The sequence below is a fragment of the Chiroxiphia lanceolata genome, chromosome 22, assembly GCF_009829145.1.
Source record: "Chiroxiphia lanceolata isolate bChiLan1 chromosome 22, bChiLan1.pri, whole genome shotgun sequence".
Classification (NCBI taxonomy): domain Eukaryota; kingdom Metazoa; phylum Chordata; class Aves; order Passeriformes; family Pipridae; genus Chiroxiphia; species Chiroxiphia lanceolata.
In genome coordinates, this window is record NC_045658.1 from 81,224 (window position 1) to 95,092 (window position 13,869).

The 13,869-nt window shown below is 43.0% G+C and overlaps 1 protein-coding gene across 1 annotated transcript in view; it reads left to right on the forward strand.

Moving 5' to 3' along the window:
* The window catches only part of TMCO4 (transmembrane and coiled-coil domains 4), a 43,884-nt gene that overhangs the window by 15,486 nt on the left and 14,529 nt on the right, over positions 1–13,869 (forward strand). Inside the window, exons 4-11 of the mRNA XM_032708691.1 lie at positions 1,416–1,443; positions 3,291–3,423; positions 7,143–7,240; positions 7,766–7,909; positions 8,407–8,526; positions 9,817–9,981; positions 10,474–10,610; positions 12,060–12,144. Of these exons, the coding sequence (XP_032564582.1) occupies positions 1,416–1,443; positions 3,291–3,423; positions 7,143–7,240; positions 7,766–7,909; positions 8,407–8,526; positions 9,817–9,981; positions 10,474–10,610; positions 12,060–12,144 (910 nt within the window). The remainder of the gene's footprint in view (positions 1–1,415; positions 1,444–3,290; positions 3,424–7,142; positions 7,241–7,765; positions 7,910–8,406; positions 8,527–9,816; positions 9,982–10,473; positions 10,611–12,059; positions 12,145–13,869) is intronic.

Consider the following 13,869-nt stretch of genomic DNA (forward strand, 5'->3'; position numbering starts at 1 on the left):
AAAAGCACAAAGATCAGTGTTTACAAAGCCATAGTGTTGTCTACTCTCTTGTATGGTTCCGAATCATGGGTCATCTACCGCCACCACCTGCGTCTCCTAGAACGCTTCCATCAGCGCTGCCTCCGTACAATCTTAAACATCCACTGGTCAGATTTTGTGACCAATACATCTGTTCTTGAGCAAGCAGCAGTCACAAGTGTAGAGGCCATGCTGATGAGAACACAGCTGCGATGGGCAGGGCACGTCTCCAGGATGAAGGACCACCGCCTCCCTAAGATCTTGCTCTATGTTGAACTTGCCACTGGCTGCCGCAAGAGAGGAGCCCCGAAGAAAAGATTCAAGGACTCCCTGAAACAACATCTCAGCCTTGGCCTTATTGATCACCATAATTGGTCCACTCTGGCCTCAAATCGGGAGGCCTGGAGACACAGCATCCATAACGCTGCGGAAGCCTTTGAGAACACACGCAGGATCACTCTCGAGGAGAAAAGGCAACGCAGGAAGAACCGTGTCTTGCGGAATACACCATCTAAGGAGTCTCTCTGTTGTGCCTTTTGCAACCGGATATGTCTGTCACGTATTGGCCTCATAAGTCACCAACGTGCCTGTAACAAATGTGGATAAAGCCTTCCCAAATCTTCGTTCGCGAAGCTCAGCCATGATGATGTATTTGTGTGTAGGAGAGGGAAGCAGCTACACTGAGCTAGTGCTTAGTGTAGTCACGTAAAGACCTTAAAATTTTTCCAGTGGCAATAAAAGAAGAGAACACAGTAGTAAAAACACTTCCCTCTTTTTCATGGATTTATCCACAGAAACGATGCATTGAATTGATTTTTCTGTATTTTTATGCTGAAGAGCCAACACAGAAGTCAAGTCCCTCCATCTTGACAGAGGGCCATAAATTTTGAGTTTTATATGTGAGCACTTAATCCAAAAGAACTTTATGCTGGTTCAGCCTTACTGCCTAGAGCTATGAATTCCCAGAATGTCGAAGAAAATAGGGGCCAATGGTCCATTACAGGAACGTTCAAACCTGTTACTCATGTTGAAAATGTGAGTATATTTGAGTGTATAGGGAGCAGAAGGCATTGGGGAGGGAGGATTAGAGCCCTGTTTCTCCAAACTTGGAAGTCTGGTGTAAGATCAGGATAATTAATAACAAAAGTATGGAATGTTTCAGCTATACCAAGCATTGTCTACTTCTGTCCAGCTCTTTGTACTGGCCTTTGGAGAATTTTATACTGGTTTTGCTCTGTGCTACCTCACTGAATTGTAGCTTTCTGGCTTCCCACGTTTATGAACTGAGATGCTTCAGTAATTAAATCAGTCCGATGGGTTTTCATGCCTCTATTTTGATCCCTCCAGGCCTTCATCATCAGTTTTAACTTGAATATTCTTTTTTAATTTATTTTTAGGACCTTTTATCTTTCTCTCTTCGAGATGGTAAGTTTAACTTATCATTTGTTCTTTGTAAAGATAATATAGATGAATTTATATCTGACACTTTAAAAAAAAGCTCATGGTGCCACCCTATTTCATCTCAGCTTCCTCTCTGACAAAAGCAGCACACTCGTTCCCTGCGTCCCCCTCAGGAAAAACAACTGTTAGGAATCGTTAATAATACCCATTGAAAAGTGAACAACTATTCACCTCCTTACCTTCACATGCAAACAGATGTAAAGTAATGGTGGAGCGGGGTGGTTTTTCTCCAGTGGTTCCAGGGAAGCAGGTGACCTCTTCCTTTAGGAAGGCAGTAAAGCTGTTATGAAAATCTCAGCCTAACAAATTTTCTGCTTGTTGCCTAAAATGAGAAAAAAAAAAAATCAGGGTATAAATTCCAGAGTGTCCTGTGAAGGCCATTATGAATAAATGGGATTTTACTCATATATTATATTACACATAAAACAATTTTCTGGTTTGCAATCCATAACATGGATTAGTCTGATAAAATTAATGAAATAAAGACCACGCACTGAACAAAATGTTCATTCTAAAAGAAGCCCGGTTTCTATCACTGCTTGCATTTTTTAAATCTCTGTGTTTTAACATGTTCTCACAAGAAAAAACTGATCAGCCTCTTGCACTGCAGAACAGTGAAATAGAATAAAACAGGTTTTGTTCTTGCTTTATTTTTAATGGAAAATTGACAAATCAGTTATTGCAAAACTTCTTATTTTGCTAAGCTGGAGTTTAAAAGAAATATATCTCCAAGCTGCACTGATTTAGTGCCTCTGAAGGAGCTCAGTAGTGTTTTAGCAACCAGGAAACAAGAAAGGGACTTGTTAAAACACCTGCTTGGACTTGCAGGACGTGGCAAATATTGTGAAGGAATGAAGATAAATCCAATCCTTATTTCTCAACTAAGCATAAATCTATCGAGTGGTGTCATTAAAGGCTACTGAATGAGTTTGGTATCTTGGTAATGATAATAATAAATAAACAAACCTAATAGATTGCCCAATGCCATATTTGATCTACGTGCAGTGGGTATCACGAACATCCTTTGTAGTTGGGTCTTGTGTTTTTCATCCCAGAGTGCACCAAGAACCCTTTACAAAAGCCAAACATAGGGAAGCAGCAGGTGCTGCTGAGAGAAGCACATTAAAATAGCAAAAGTTGGCACAAATAATATAAAATCTATTACATTTAACATGTCTTTTCTTGAAGAACACCTGCCTACAATCCCAGAAGTAATAAGTTCTGCTCTCTGGTGTTGTCTGAGTTCAAAGTCCACTCCTCCATTTGCAACAGGGAGTAAAAAAGCAAGCAATTGTCAGTAGTGCTGCTGGGGGAGCTGGTGTGTAGTTTTACACTCCAGAGTAAGTTGTCAACAAGATGAATTGAATATAAAGCTTTTACATGCAGGTACATTTTTACAAAATGCTACCTCTTGCATTGGTGCAGTCAGGGTGTGCTGTGTCCAGTTACCCATATGGATATGTTTGATATTTCCAGTTAGCACTGGTTGTGCTGCAGCATTTCTCTGTTGAGAAGATGCACCTTTTCCAGAGCCAAAAGGCCTCTGTCACAGAGGATGGAGACAGAAGGATTTGAGATCCTTTTCCTGCCACAGAGGCATTACCTGATGTGGTGTCTCTGTTCTCAGGGAAGAAGGATTTTTCCATTTATTGCTCTCTTCTCACGTTTCAATACATGGAAAAAGAAAAGCACCTGGGAGAAAAAGCCAGGCTTGTCTGTGACATGTTCCTCCAGCCCAGCTGAGTGCTCTGCTCACTGTTTAATCTGGTGTGATCAGACTGACTGATTTCCTGGGCTTCCCTCTGTTCAAGGGTACTACGATGCTCGAGCCAGGGTATTGATATGCCACATCAACCTGCTGCTGAGAATCCCCTTGGAGGAGCTGGAAGTCCTGGAGGAATCTCTGCTTGAGAGCCTGAAGGAACAAAAAGAGGAAGAGTCAGAGTAAGAACATTTGGGTTGACTATGGGATCAAAAAATGCTGCCAGTGCTCGAAAGCTTAGCAGTAATTACTTGTGCCTAAGTCCAGTGTCTGATTATTCCCCCTATGGCTCTTACTGTAATCATTTATGGCTTGATTAGGGTTACAGCCCCCTCACAGCACTGAGAAGCAGGAAAGCTCACCATTCTTAAAATCAGCTGAGATCCAGCCTTGCGAGGTGGTAAAAGCTGCTCCATATTGAACTGACTCCTTTCCTTGTTCCAGTTGCCTTTCAGACATGGTAGATTTTGCTTAAATCAATCCATCACAAAGATCTTGTGTCTCTTATCTCTTGCCTGAAGTTCTGCCTGACTGCCCCTTGCAGAATGAAGTTCCTGTAAATATCAGGATTAGATCCTCAGCTGCTCATTTGAGGTGGATCTGTCCATTTCTGTGCCCGTTTAAGACACAACTGGATAACTCCTACTGAAGGGAGATTTCTGAGGACAACAGTCTGTATCTTCAGATATGTACGGACCCAAATCCTAATTCTGTGTTATTGATATAAGATTAATTCTCTTAATCACTGCTTCTTAGATATGACACAGCCAAAAAGTTGATATCTGTAAGAAATGTAGCATCTTTATATTCTGCTTGTCAGGCAGGAATTGTGTGACGGTTTAGCAATATCTAAGGCAGTAAAAATGTCCATAGTGGACTTCCCAGGGAAATATTCTTATCTGTCAAGTCAGCAAAAGGGTTATGGGGTTAACCTGAGTGCTAATAAAGGCTTTAATCGACACCCGTGACATGGTCCACCTCAGATGTTACTGTAGGGTCCAGCATGTGATGGGTATCTTTTATGTATAGCTGTATTTAAATAAAGCTTAACTTTATAGCACACTGTAAAAAGGGAAAGTCAAAATAATCTCAAGGATCATGGACTGCTAAATACTTGGCATGCAGGAGCAAGGGTTAGGATATTAGTGGGGGCTGTTTTGCAGTGGCTTGTGAAAATAGACTCAGTCCTGGGCCTTTAAGCTGTGTCTCATAATGGGGAGAGAATTATGTTCCATATAAACAGTGTGGCTTTCAAACTCTGCCACCAGCCCAGTGGGGTTCCTGTGTGTCTGCTGTGGAGAAAGCCATGGATTTCAGTCTTGTTCTTTGCCCAAATCACAGCCATGGAAGTAAACATTAGGTGAGAGGAAAAAGAAAAATCTTTATAGTAAGAGGAGTCCAAGACTGTGGTGTGAACACGTTTGTTACTGCAGTGCTAAACCAGGGCGGAGATTTGTGGGGAATAGATGACCCTTTGTTTGGTTTAAAATCAGAAGTCAATGGGGAAAGGAAGCAGAATATAAACCAGTCACCACCATGACCTCACAGATTTTTGGGGCTGGGAATACCAATCTGCGCTTGGGATGCTTCAGTTTTGACCATCCACTGGAACAGAAACAACCAAATAGGGGTTTGACAGCGCCTGCATAGGGGTTTTTACTGGTATTTGTTTATGGGAGGGTTTGCTCCTGCCTTTGCTGCTGTGGATGTGTTGGATTGAGGCCTGGAACTTGCAAGATTAAATATACAACCCTCTACAGAACAATGCTCCAACCACTTAAATCCATGTAATTTGCACCAAACACATTCTGACCTGCAGGTATGAACCTTTCTTTTGTACACAGTTCTGTAAGAAGCTGGAAAGCATCAGATCACTTGCTTGTTAACGTGTACTCCTGCCACTTTTCCTTATTGCAAGATGACCATTAAACAATCTCTCAGAACATAATTTGCGGTTCAGGCAAGAAGCTGCACATCTGAGCTCACTGAGGGTAGAGAAGTACCAGAAGTGGCAGTTAATTACCACAGTGGATAAAAGCAGTCTGGTAATCCAGTGATAATGCTGATGGAGAAGCCATTAGGAAGCAGCTGTCAGACACATTTCTGGCAGCTCCAGAAGGGAAGCAGTGACAGGTAAAACTTCTCCTGACAGTAGTTTCATTTACTGCATCACCAGGCAGGATTTAGCTGCCGCTGTCTCTCTTCCCACATAACTCAAACTGCTCATTAATATAACTGAATCCAGGTTAGACATATTCCAGGTCTCTGACGATCATTATTTTCAGCCCGAGACACAGCAGAGTGACTGTAAAAGCTGATGAACCCCATGTAGAACAGAAATTGCTGGGTATTGCCAGCTTAGGTGTGGACAGTGCAACTGCAGCACTCGTGTAAACAACTCCAGGAGCAGTTTTATCCAAAGCCAGGCATTCAGATTGGTGACTGAGGCTCAGAGTAGGGCATTTGACAGGATGAGAGGAAATGGCCTCAAGCTGTGCCAGGGGAGGTTCAGGTTGGACATCAGGAGGAATTTCTTCCTGGAAAGGGTGGTCAGGCATTGGAAGGGGCTGCCCAGGGAGGTGGAGGAGTCCCCACCTCTGGAGGTATCCAAGGAACAACTGGATGTGGCACTCAGTGCTCTGGGCTGGGTGACAAGGTGGAGATGGGGCACAAGGTGGACTCGATGGACAGGGAGGGCTTTTCCAAACTGAATGATTCCGCGATTCTCTGAAGGCCAAACAACATTTTGTCCACCACGGTCATACAGAAATTGCTGGAGAGGTTGTGCTCTGCAGGCACTGCGTTTGCAGCTGTGGAAGGTAACACACAATGGTTTTTTTGAGGATCTCTGTGGAGACAAAGTCTTCGTGCCATGGAAGTCCGTGGGAGTTCTGCCAGCGACTCCAGTGACTCAGGGATTTCACCCACTGAGCTCCATTCCCCTCCTGCTGTGTTTCACAAAGCCACATATTGTTTGAGACTCATGTAAAATTGTCTTTATCAAAATAACAGTGTGCTTACGGGGTTCCAGGAAGGATTAGGCAATTATATGGATAATGAAAATCCACAATTAGGCTGGGATTAACAGGGAAAATATCCAATTTTGGAAGCAAGATAAATTTTCACGTTTCAAGGCCTGGATTAACCACTACAAGGAACCTTCCTCTGCAAACAACTTATTCCAGTATCCTCTGTTTCTCCCGCTTTCCTCTGAAGTTGAAGCATTTCTTGTGAGAGAAAGCAAAGACAGTGGAGAGAAGTCAAAAGTAGTGGCTAATAAGTGATATTTGTTCCTTTTAGGTTTATTTACCTCCTTCTTATAGGCTCATTAAAATATAGCTTAAATACACACAGACAAATGAACTAATGACTGTGTTTAATTCCTATTATATTATTATATTGCCATGTACAATTAGAAAGCAGCTCGATATAAACGCTGTTGTTGGAAAATAGTTTAATTGCATCATCTCTGTTTGTTAGCACAAATTACCTCTATTCCCTTTTGTTTCAAACACTTTTCCCTGTTTCTCCTTAGCTTTCCTGTGGTTTTTTAGGACATGTAGGCAGCGTATCGTTAATGAAATGCTTTTGACTTTTTGTTTCTTTTTTTTTACAAGCTTCAGCCCTATTAGGAAGGGTTTTCCAAGTAAGTAACATCTGTTGGCTTTTGTCAGCAATTAAATTGTTTCAGTTTAAACCTGTGGTCCATTTAATCAATTCAATTTAAATTTCTAAATCCATGCTCATAAATCTCAGTGTGTTGTCACACTCCCCACACCTGCATGTTCCTTTTTACTGTTCCCAGGAGGGAAATCACACTGAGGAGAATAAAAGCAGATTCTGATGCAAAATTATCCATCAGGCTTTTCCCTCAGTTTTTGTGCTTCTGATCTCTCCACAGAACCACAGAAGTCTCAAGAAAAAAGAAGGAAAGAAGGAAAAAGCTGAAGAGGTACCTGCTGATTGGTCTGGCAACCATTGGTGGTGGAACAGTGATAGGTGAGGCTGCCCTTCGTGTTCTTCGGACACAGCACAAGGGACAGGGCAAGTCTGAATCCAAGAAAAGTATTTTCAGCCACTTGAAAATAAAACTGAAAGAATTAGCTGGAAAAATTATTCCAGTGTAGCTTCACTGGCTGGGGGAAATATAAAACTGAGGTGGTCACCCTTAAAAATGTTTTCTCCTCTTTTGCTCTCCTGTTATAAGAGGATCAGATCTTCAACTCCCAAATCAAAAGTGATTAGGTCAGTGTTTCCCGAGAAAATAGGGCGCAGCTTACCCCAGGGTACTACACAGTCTTCTTTTGCCTTTGAAATTGTTCTTCGTTTTTACTTAAGTCAAAGAATTTGGGCAGAGATTCAGGGCCTGGGGAGAGTCTCACAAAGCCCCTTTATTGGGGATGCAAAAAGCCCATTGTTTGTGCTCTTCCAGTAGCATTAGCAGCACCCACCTAGCACAGGCAACTGCTTGCCTGGGTTTTGTACGGGATAATAGTTTGGTGACATCCCTTGTTTCATCCTCAGGTTTGACAGGGGGTCTGGCTGCCCCTCTGGTTGCTGCGGGAGCTGCCACAATCATTGGGAGTGCTGGAGCAGCTGCTTTGGGATCGACTGCTGGGATTGCTGTCATGGCATCCCTTTTTGGAGCAGCAGGAGCTGGTCTTACTGGTAAGAGTGACCACATAGTTCTTAGCCACTAAGGCACAGGATCATGTCTGATAACGCACAGTTAATGACTTCACTGAGCTCTGCAGAGCAAGGGAAGTGATTTCAGGTGTTGTCTTAACTGGGAAATTTTTATTTCAGTGCTGATTAAGGTACTGTGTGGCCCCTGGTGAGCAAATAGGGAAAGATTATTTTGTGTGTGGTTAATGAAAGAAATTAAGACTTGTTGCTTTGGGTTAGAAAGATGCTACCATGGACGCCAGCAGCTGTTACAGCAGAAAAACCCTTCTGCTGGATTCCTTCAGATCACACAAGCTCAGAAGGATCGTGTTGGCTCCTTACCAAGCTTGAAGTAATGCATGAACTGGCTGGGGGTTTTGGAAAGGAAAAATACCCTCTCCAAATTACCCAATTAATTTCTTCAGAACTTCTGCTGTTTAGCAGAGTGTGCCCCCGCTGTGCCATTTCTGAGCAGTGTGTTTCTGCCTGGCTGTGTGTAGGATACAAGATGAAGAAACGTGTGGGAGCCATAGAAGAGTTTGAATTCCTCCCACTTACTGAAGGGAAGCAGCTTCATATCACCATAGCAATTACTGGATGGCTGTGTGCTGGCAAATATGGTAAGAACATGGTGAGGAAACTGAGAGAAACCTGGAAAGATGGGACTGTGTCCCAGTCCAGGCTATGTTTGTGCCCACAAAGCACCATGTCTACCCCACATTTCCATGACATGGTAACTAAACCACATCAATTTTCACCGTAAGACTTTGTAACCCAATCTGCAATCCCAGGGAAGCGGAGGAAAGAGAGAGGACAGGGAGTTGGTAGTGATAGGATTGTTTCTGTTAATAACTGTTGCATGGTTTGCTAGGAAAGGTCTGTTTGGGAGATTTCCAGCACTAGGACCAAGCGTCTCTGAGACCCTATGTTTATCCTCCAGCAATTAACAGAAAATAGTGTGTTTTTTGTCTCTGTATCAGGCAACTAACGAGGTTTATTGGCAAGAAAGTTTTGCCAAGTAAATCCTGTTAAGCACAGCACTCAAAGGTGACTTCCAGGCAGCGACCTTGAAAGGTCTGTAGTGTTTTATTTTCCAGTATAGCTTGTTATAAAAAATATGTCACCTGTCTGCCAATGTGTTCAGCAACCTGACTGAACAGCTGCCAGTTTATTGAGAAGCATCACAATTAAACTGGGTATCATTAATGCAGCAGGATGTCTCTGCCCTGTCACTTGTCAGGGTGCAGCTTTGCTGTCATAGGGAGGTTATTTCCACTAACAGTGCTGTGTTTTGGCTTCTCTCATTGTCTGCTTGCCAGGGGTCCAAATCCTCAGGGCTGGAGGGCTCCCAGGCACTGTTAGAGAGGCAAGTGTGTACCTCCAGGAACCTTTTCGTATCTGTTTGCCCTTAAAAGGGAGTTACGGATGACACGCATTCTTCTTCCATAACTAGCAATCTGCTAGAATGTTTTAAAGGGCAAAACTAAACTGTCATCCTTTTTCCTCTTTGCAGCAGTGTCTGTCTATGAACATACTGCTTTAAACAGAGGGGCTGAGGACAGGAATTTTATGGAATTTTCCACCTTGTGATTTTGGAGCTGCAAGTAGCTGCCCATTTGTGTGTTTCCAAATCTCACAGCCCATTGTGGGGCTCTTGTTCCACTTTGATCAGCAGCTGCCTCAACCTACCCTGTATCATTTGGGGAAGGAACAGTGTGGGAAGGGTTTTAGCTAAGTAAGATGACAGTTCTGCTCTGCCCTTCAGTGTTGATCTGCCGTTAATAACATTGCCAGAATATTCCGATGTCCTGCAGGTTTTGTTCTGATTCTCTGCTGAGCTTCTCTTGCCAGGAGTCAGCTGTTGTTGTGTTCAATCTCAACATGAATTCCATCTTTGCAACCTTTCCCAGGGAGCTTCACAGCACCATGGAGCAGCATGTTGCAGTCGAGTGAGCAGTACTGCCTGGCCTGGGAATCCAAGTACTTGATGGAGCTTGGCAATGCCTTGGATTCCCTGCTGAATGGTTTTGTGAACATGATGGCTCAAGAAGCCCTAAAATTCACTGTCTTGTCAGGTAAGAACTTAAATCATACCAGATCTGCTTGAGTGGCTCTTGTGCAGTTCCCCTGTTAGAGGAGCTTTTCTAAAGAAGGAATATTTTGGAGGAGGCAGTGTTGGCACCACCCTGCAGGAGTGACCTGAGAACCTCCTGTACCACACCTGTAATTTAGCTGTGCTTTCCTGGATTGCTGAGCCACCACGTCAGTGACTCGTTTTGTTGAAATTACAGCTGGAAACACCTTCCTTCACGTGAGACTGTTCACTTCTCTACATTATTAGACCACTTTACTGCTGTACATAAGCCTCCCCAACACGCAGGTTGCAGTCACTCACAACGTCTGTATCAGAACATCAGATTCTTCCTAATCTTCAGTCCAGCAAAGCATTTCTCAGCTCAGCTCTTGAAAAGAAGAACTGGAAATGAAAAAAGCTCCTAGGCTCAGCTTTTAACTTCAGTGAACTGTCTTGCTTTTGATGTTTTCTAAGAAACCTCTGTGTGTTGCAGGGATTGTGACGGCCTTGACGTGGCCAACTTCGCTCCTGACTGTTGCCAGTGTCATTGACAACCCCTGGGGAGTGTGTCTGCACCGGTCTGCTGAAGTAGGCAAACACCTTGCACATATCATGCTCAGTCGACAGCAGGTAATTGGCCAGAAATTATCCAGGAATAAGCGTTGGAAGGGAATTGGCCCATGGAGGTGAAGTTTCATAGTCACACTAGTGAACTGTCAAGTGGTATTGTTCCAGGGAGACAAAAATTAATAAAAAACTTAGAGTGCTGCCGGAAGGTATCTGGTATTGGGGGAAAAGAGGAAGTCCTAAGTGAATCAGAGAAATCCTGCTGAGATTTGTTCCATTTAACCTAAAGGTTTTCTAAATGAGGAAGAAGAGATCCAAGTCGTAAATGACTAGTGGCTTGACCGAGTCACAACACAGCTATGCCCACTCCCCTGGTGGAAATTGGAGAGTAGGAAGTAAGGATAGGTGAAAAGTAGAGGAGAACACAGGGTGTTAAAAATATTCATTGATCATTAAGAGGCAGCAGCAAAACAACCTGAGAGAAAAGTCTGTGGCAGCCAATGCCCTGTAAGCTTTGCTTCAGAAATGTGGAATGGGGTGGTATCTGAAAGAAGTGACAAAAGCTATTAAATCAATCTGAAAAGGCTTGAAAAAAGACATTTCTGCTCCCCAAAAACCTGCCATCATTTTCCGGGCTAGCACTGGTTTTTGCTGGCTGTGCGTTCATCTCAGACTGATCCATACTGATGTAGAGGAACCGGAAGGGAGCTGTGGCACCAGAGCTGTGTGTCACAACAATGTGGAACAGCAGAGTAGAAACAAACTTGATTCCTCATAAAAGTCCTATCCCAGGAAAGCCAGTGAACTTTATTTTGCCCTTTGTCTTGCTTAGGGGCATTTGTTACTGCATGTTAAGCATTTGCTGTTGTGAAAACACACATTCCAGCGAGCTGGAGAGTACAGAACTAGTTAGTGTGATGTGTCAGGTGTCCATTGCACACCTACTCCCTGGATATTACAACGACCATTTCTCATTTATGTTAAGATTAGGCTCCCTTTGATCTTACAGAAAATCTTTTTAGGCTATTCAAAATAAAGGCTTAAAGCTTAAAACCCACATAATTTTTTATAACCATCACATGGTGCTGCTGTCACTCAGTCTGAAATCGGGAAGTGGTCAATATTTTTTGTATTACAGCTGCTTCTTCTGTTTATTAAAACATTTTTAGGAAAATTTTGCTCCTTGAGATAGGTTTTCATTTGGAAATTTCAAACCAATGACAGCATCTGGTTTGGTTCTGCTTGAAAGAGCTGCTTTGTTGTAAGTTCTAATCATTAGATTCTTTCAATTGATTTTCTGAAGATCAAAACATACAAAATACTCAGATATGCAAAATCCTCCATATTGAACTGGACATAATCCCTTTGAAACCAACCAAACTGCTCAGATGTTTCAAAGATGATGGACAAGTCGGTGCTCTGTGTCTCAGGTTCTCAGGGACCCCAAGACCAGTCTCTCTTTCCAGATCTAGAGCAGAATTTGATGGATTTTTCTCCTTTTCTTTTTCTCAGGGGAAGAGACCTGTCACACTGATTGGCTTCAGTCTGGGTGCAAGAGTCATTTACTTCTGCCTGCAGGAAATGGCTCAAGAGAAAGGTAAAATTCACCTTATAACCTTTTTCTCCTTTATTTTTCTTACTGCTGATAGAGAAGCTTTTCTTCCAAGAGGAAGAGTTTTTCTGGAAGAGAGCTTGGCTCTTTTAGGATAGGACAAAAATCTTTAAAAAATGGTTTTGAAATGCCTTTGGAGCCAAATTCTGTTGTCATTTCCCCCAGTTCAGCGGATTAAATCCTCTGCCTTCACTTGAGGTGCTCCAGTGGGTCAGTCTGGCCTGATAAACAACACCTGGACATCTGGATCAGCCTGGAGCTGCCCACATACTGCTGTGATCTCGGCAGAGGATGCTTTGCCTTTCTTGGGATCTCTCTGCAGCTCTTTATCTGATTCTCTGAGTCCTCCCTTCCATTTAAGTCACTGAAATGCCTCTGTCATCTGCTATTTTCATGGTAATTTTTCCACAAAGTCAAGTATAAAACCATCTGTCAATTTATTACCCATTGTGGTTCCATTTATTAATAGATTCTATTTTTAATTTAGAGAAAAAGAGAATAAAATCATTATGATCAGTTGATGGAAATTGTATCTTGGGACTGAGTGTGTGCAGTGAGTGTGTGCGCCTGTCTTCCCCCCATGTAGCAGTTTAACTCATTAACCATTTATCCTCACAGATAATTGCTAGTAAATAAGGAACTTTATAAAGGAAAATGTGCAGTGAAGTCTAAAAAGTGGGAACAGAGTCAGGTGAGGATGGAGAGGTCAGCACTGACAGCTTAGTACCAGAACTTCACTTCTGGTTTAGGATGGAAGTCCTCAGATACAGGAATTCTGTTCTCAAAATAAATCTAATCAAATCCAGAATGATCCTAATGGAGTTACACCGGAGCCAGCGCCCAGATCCTAATCTGGCCCTAGGTCTACACTTTTTGTGTCCTGAGAATGCCAGAGGCTGGGATATTTTCAGGTTTTTATTTAAGTCTGGAATATAATAACCTGTTGCTAAGTAATCCATGGGAGGAAATCCTTAGGGGTTGGAAGGTTGGCTGCCACTCCAAAGAAGTCGGAGCATCATAGTGATGTATCAGAGCAGCTCCCACCCTACTCTGATTTTTCAGTTCCGTAATTGAATTCTGAAAGCTGAGCTGTTTGTGAGATGAAAAGCAGCACGTTAAGCACAGATTGCCAAGGCCTTCCTCAAGACACATTCCAGAGAAGCCACAGAAGGAATGGAGCTGGGACCTGGGACAGCTGAGACAGATTTGGGTTTGGCCTTGGATGTCTCACACAAACACACGGCCTCATCACGCAGGGCTTTGCATCCAGATGGCAGTGGCATTTCTGAGGACAAATAACTAATGATAGATTAACCAGTGAAACAGCATGGCAGGAACTCAAATTCTGTTCAAATGCTTCTCTGCAAAGCAGTGGAATAACCTTTGGGATACTTCATCACGGGTGACTTTGGGAACCAGAGCTCAGCAGGTTTCCAAAAAATGACATTGTAGCAGAAGATGGAGTAAATGAGCCATGAGAGACACATTACTGTGTGGGAAGATCCCTGCCCTGATTTCTTTGTCATGATTCCCATGTATTTCAATAATTAGCAATTAGCAAACTAATGCAAATTGATAATGGCTGTTACCACCAGACCCTGAAGCTTGAAACCCAACCGTGTGTGACAGGAATGAGGTGTCACACACTGGGGATTTATCTGGTACTGATCACAGCTCCTGTGACCACTATCCCGCTGGGCTGTGATCCCT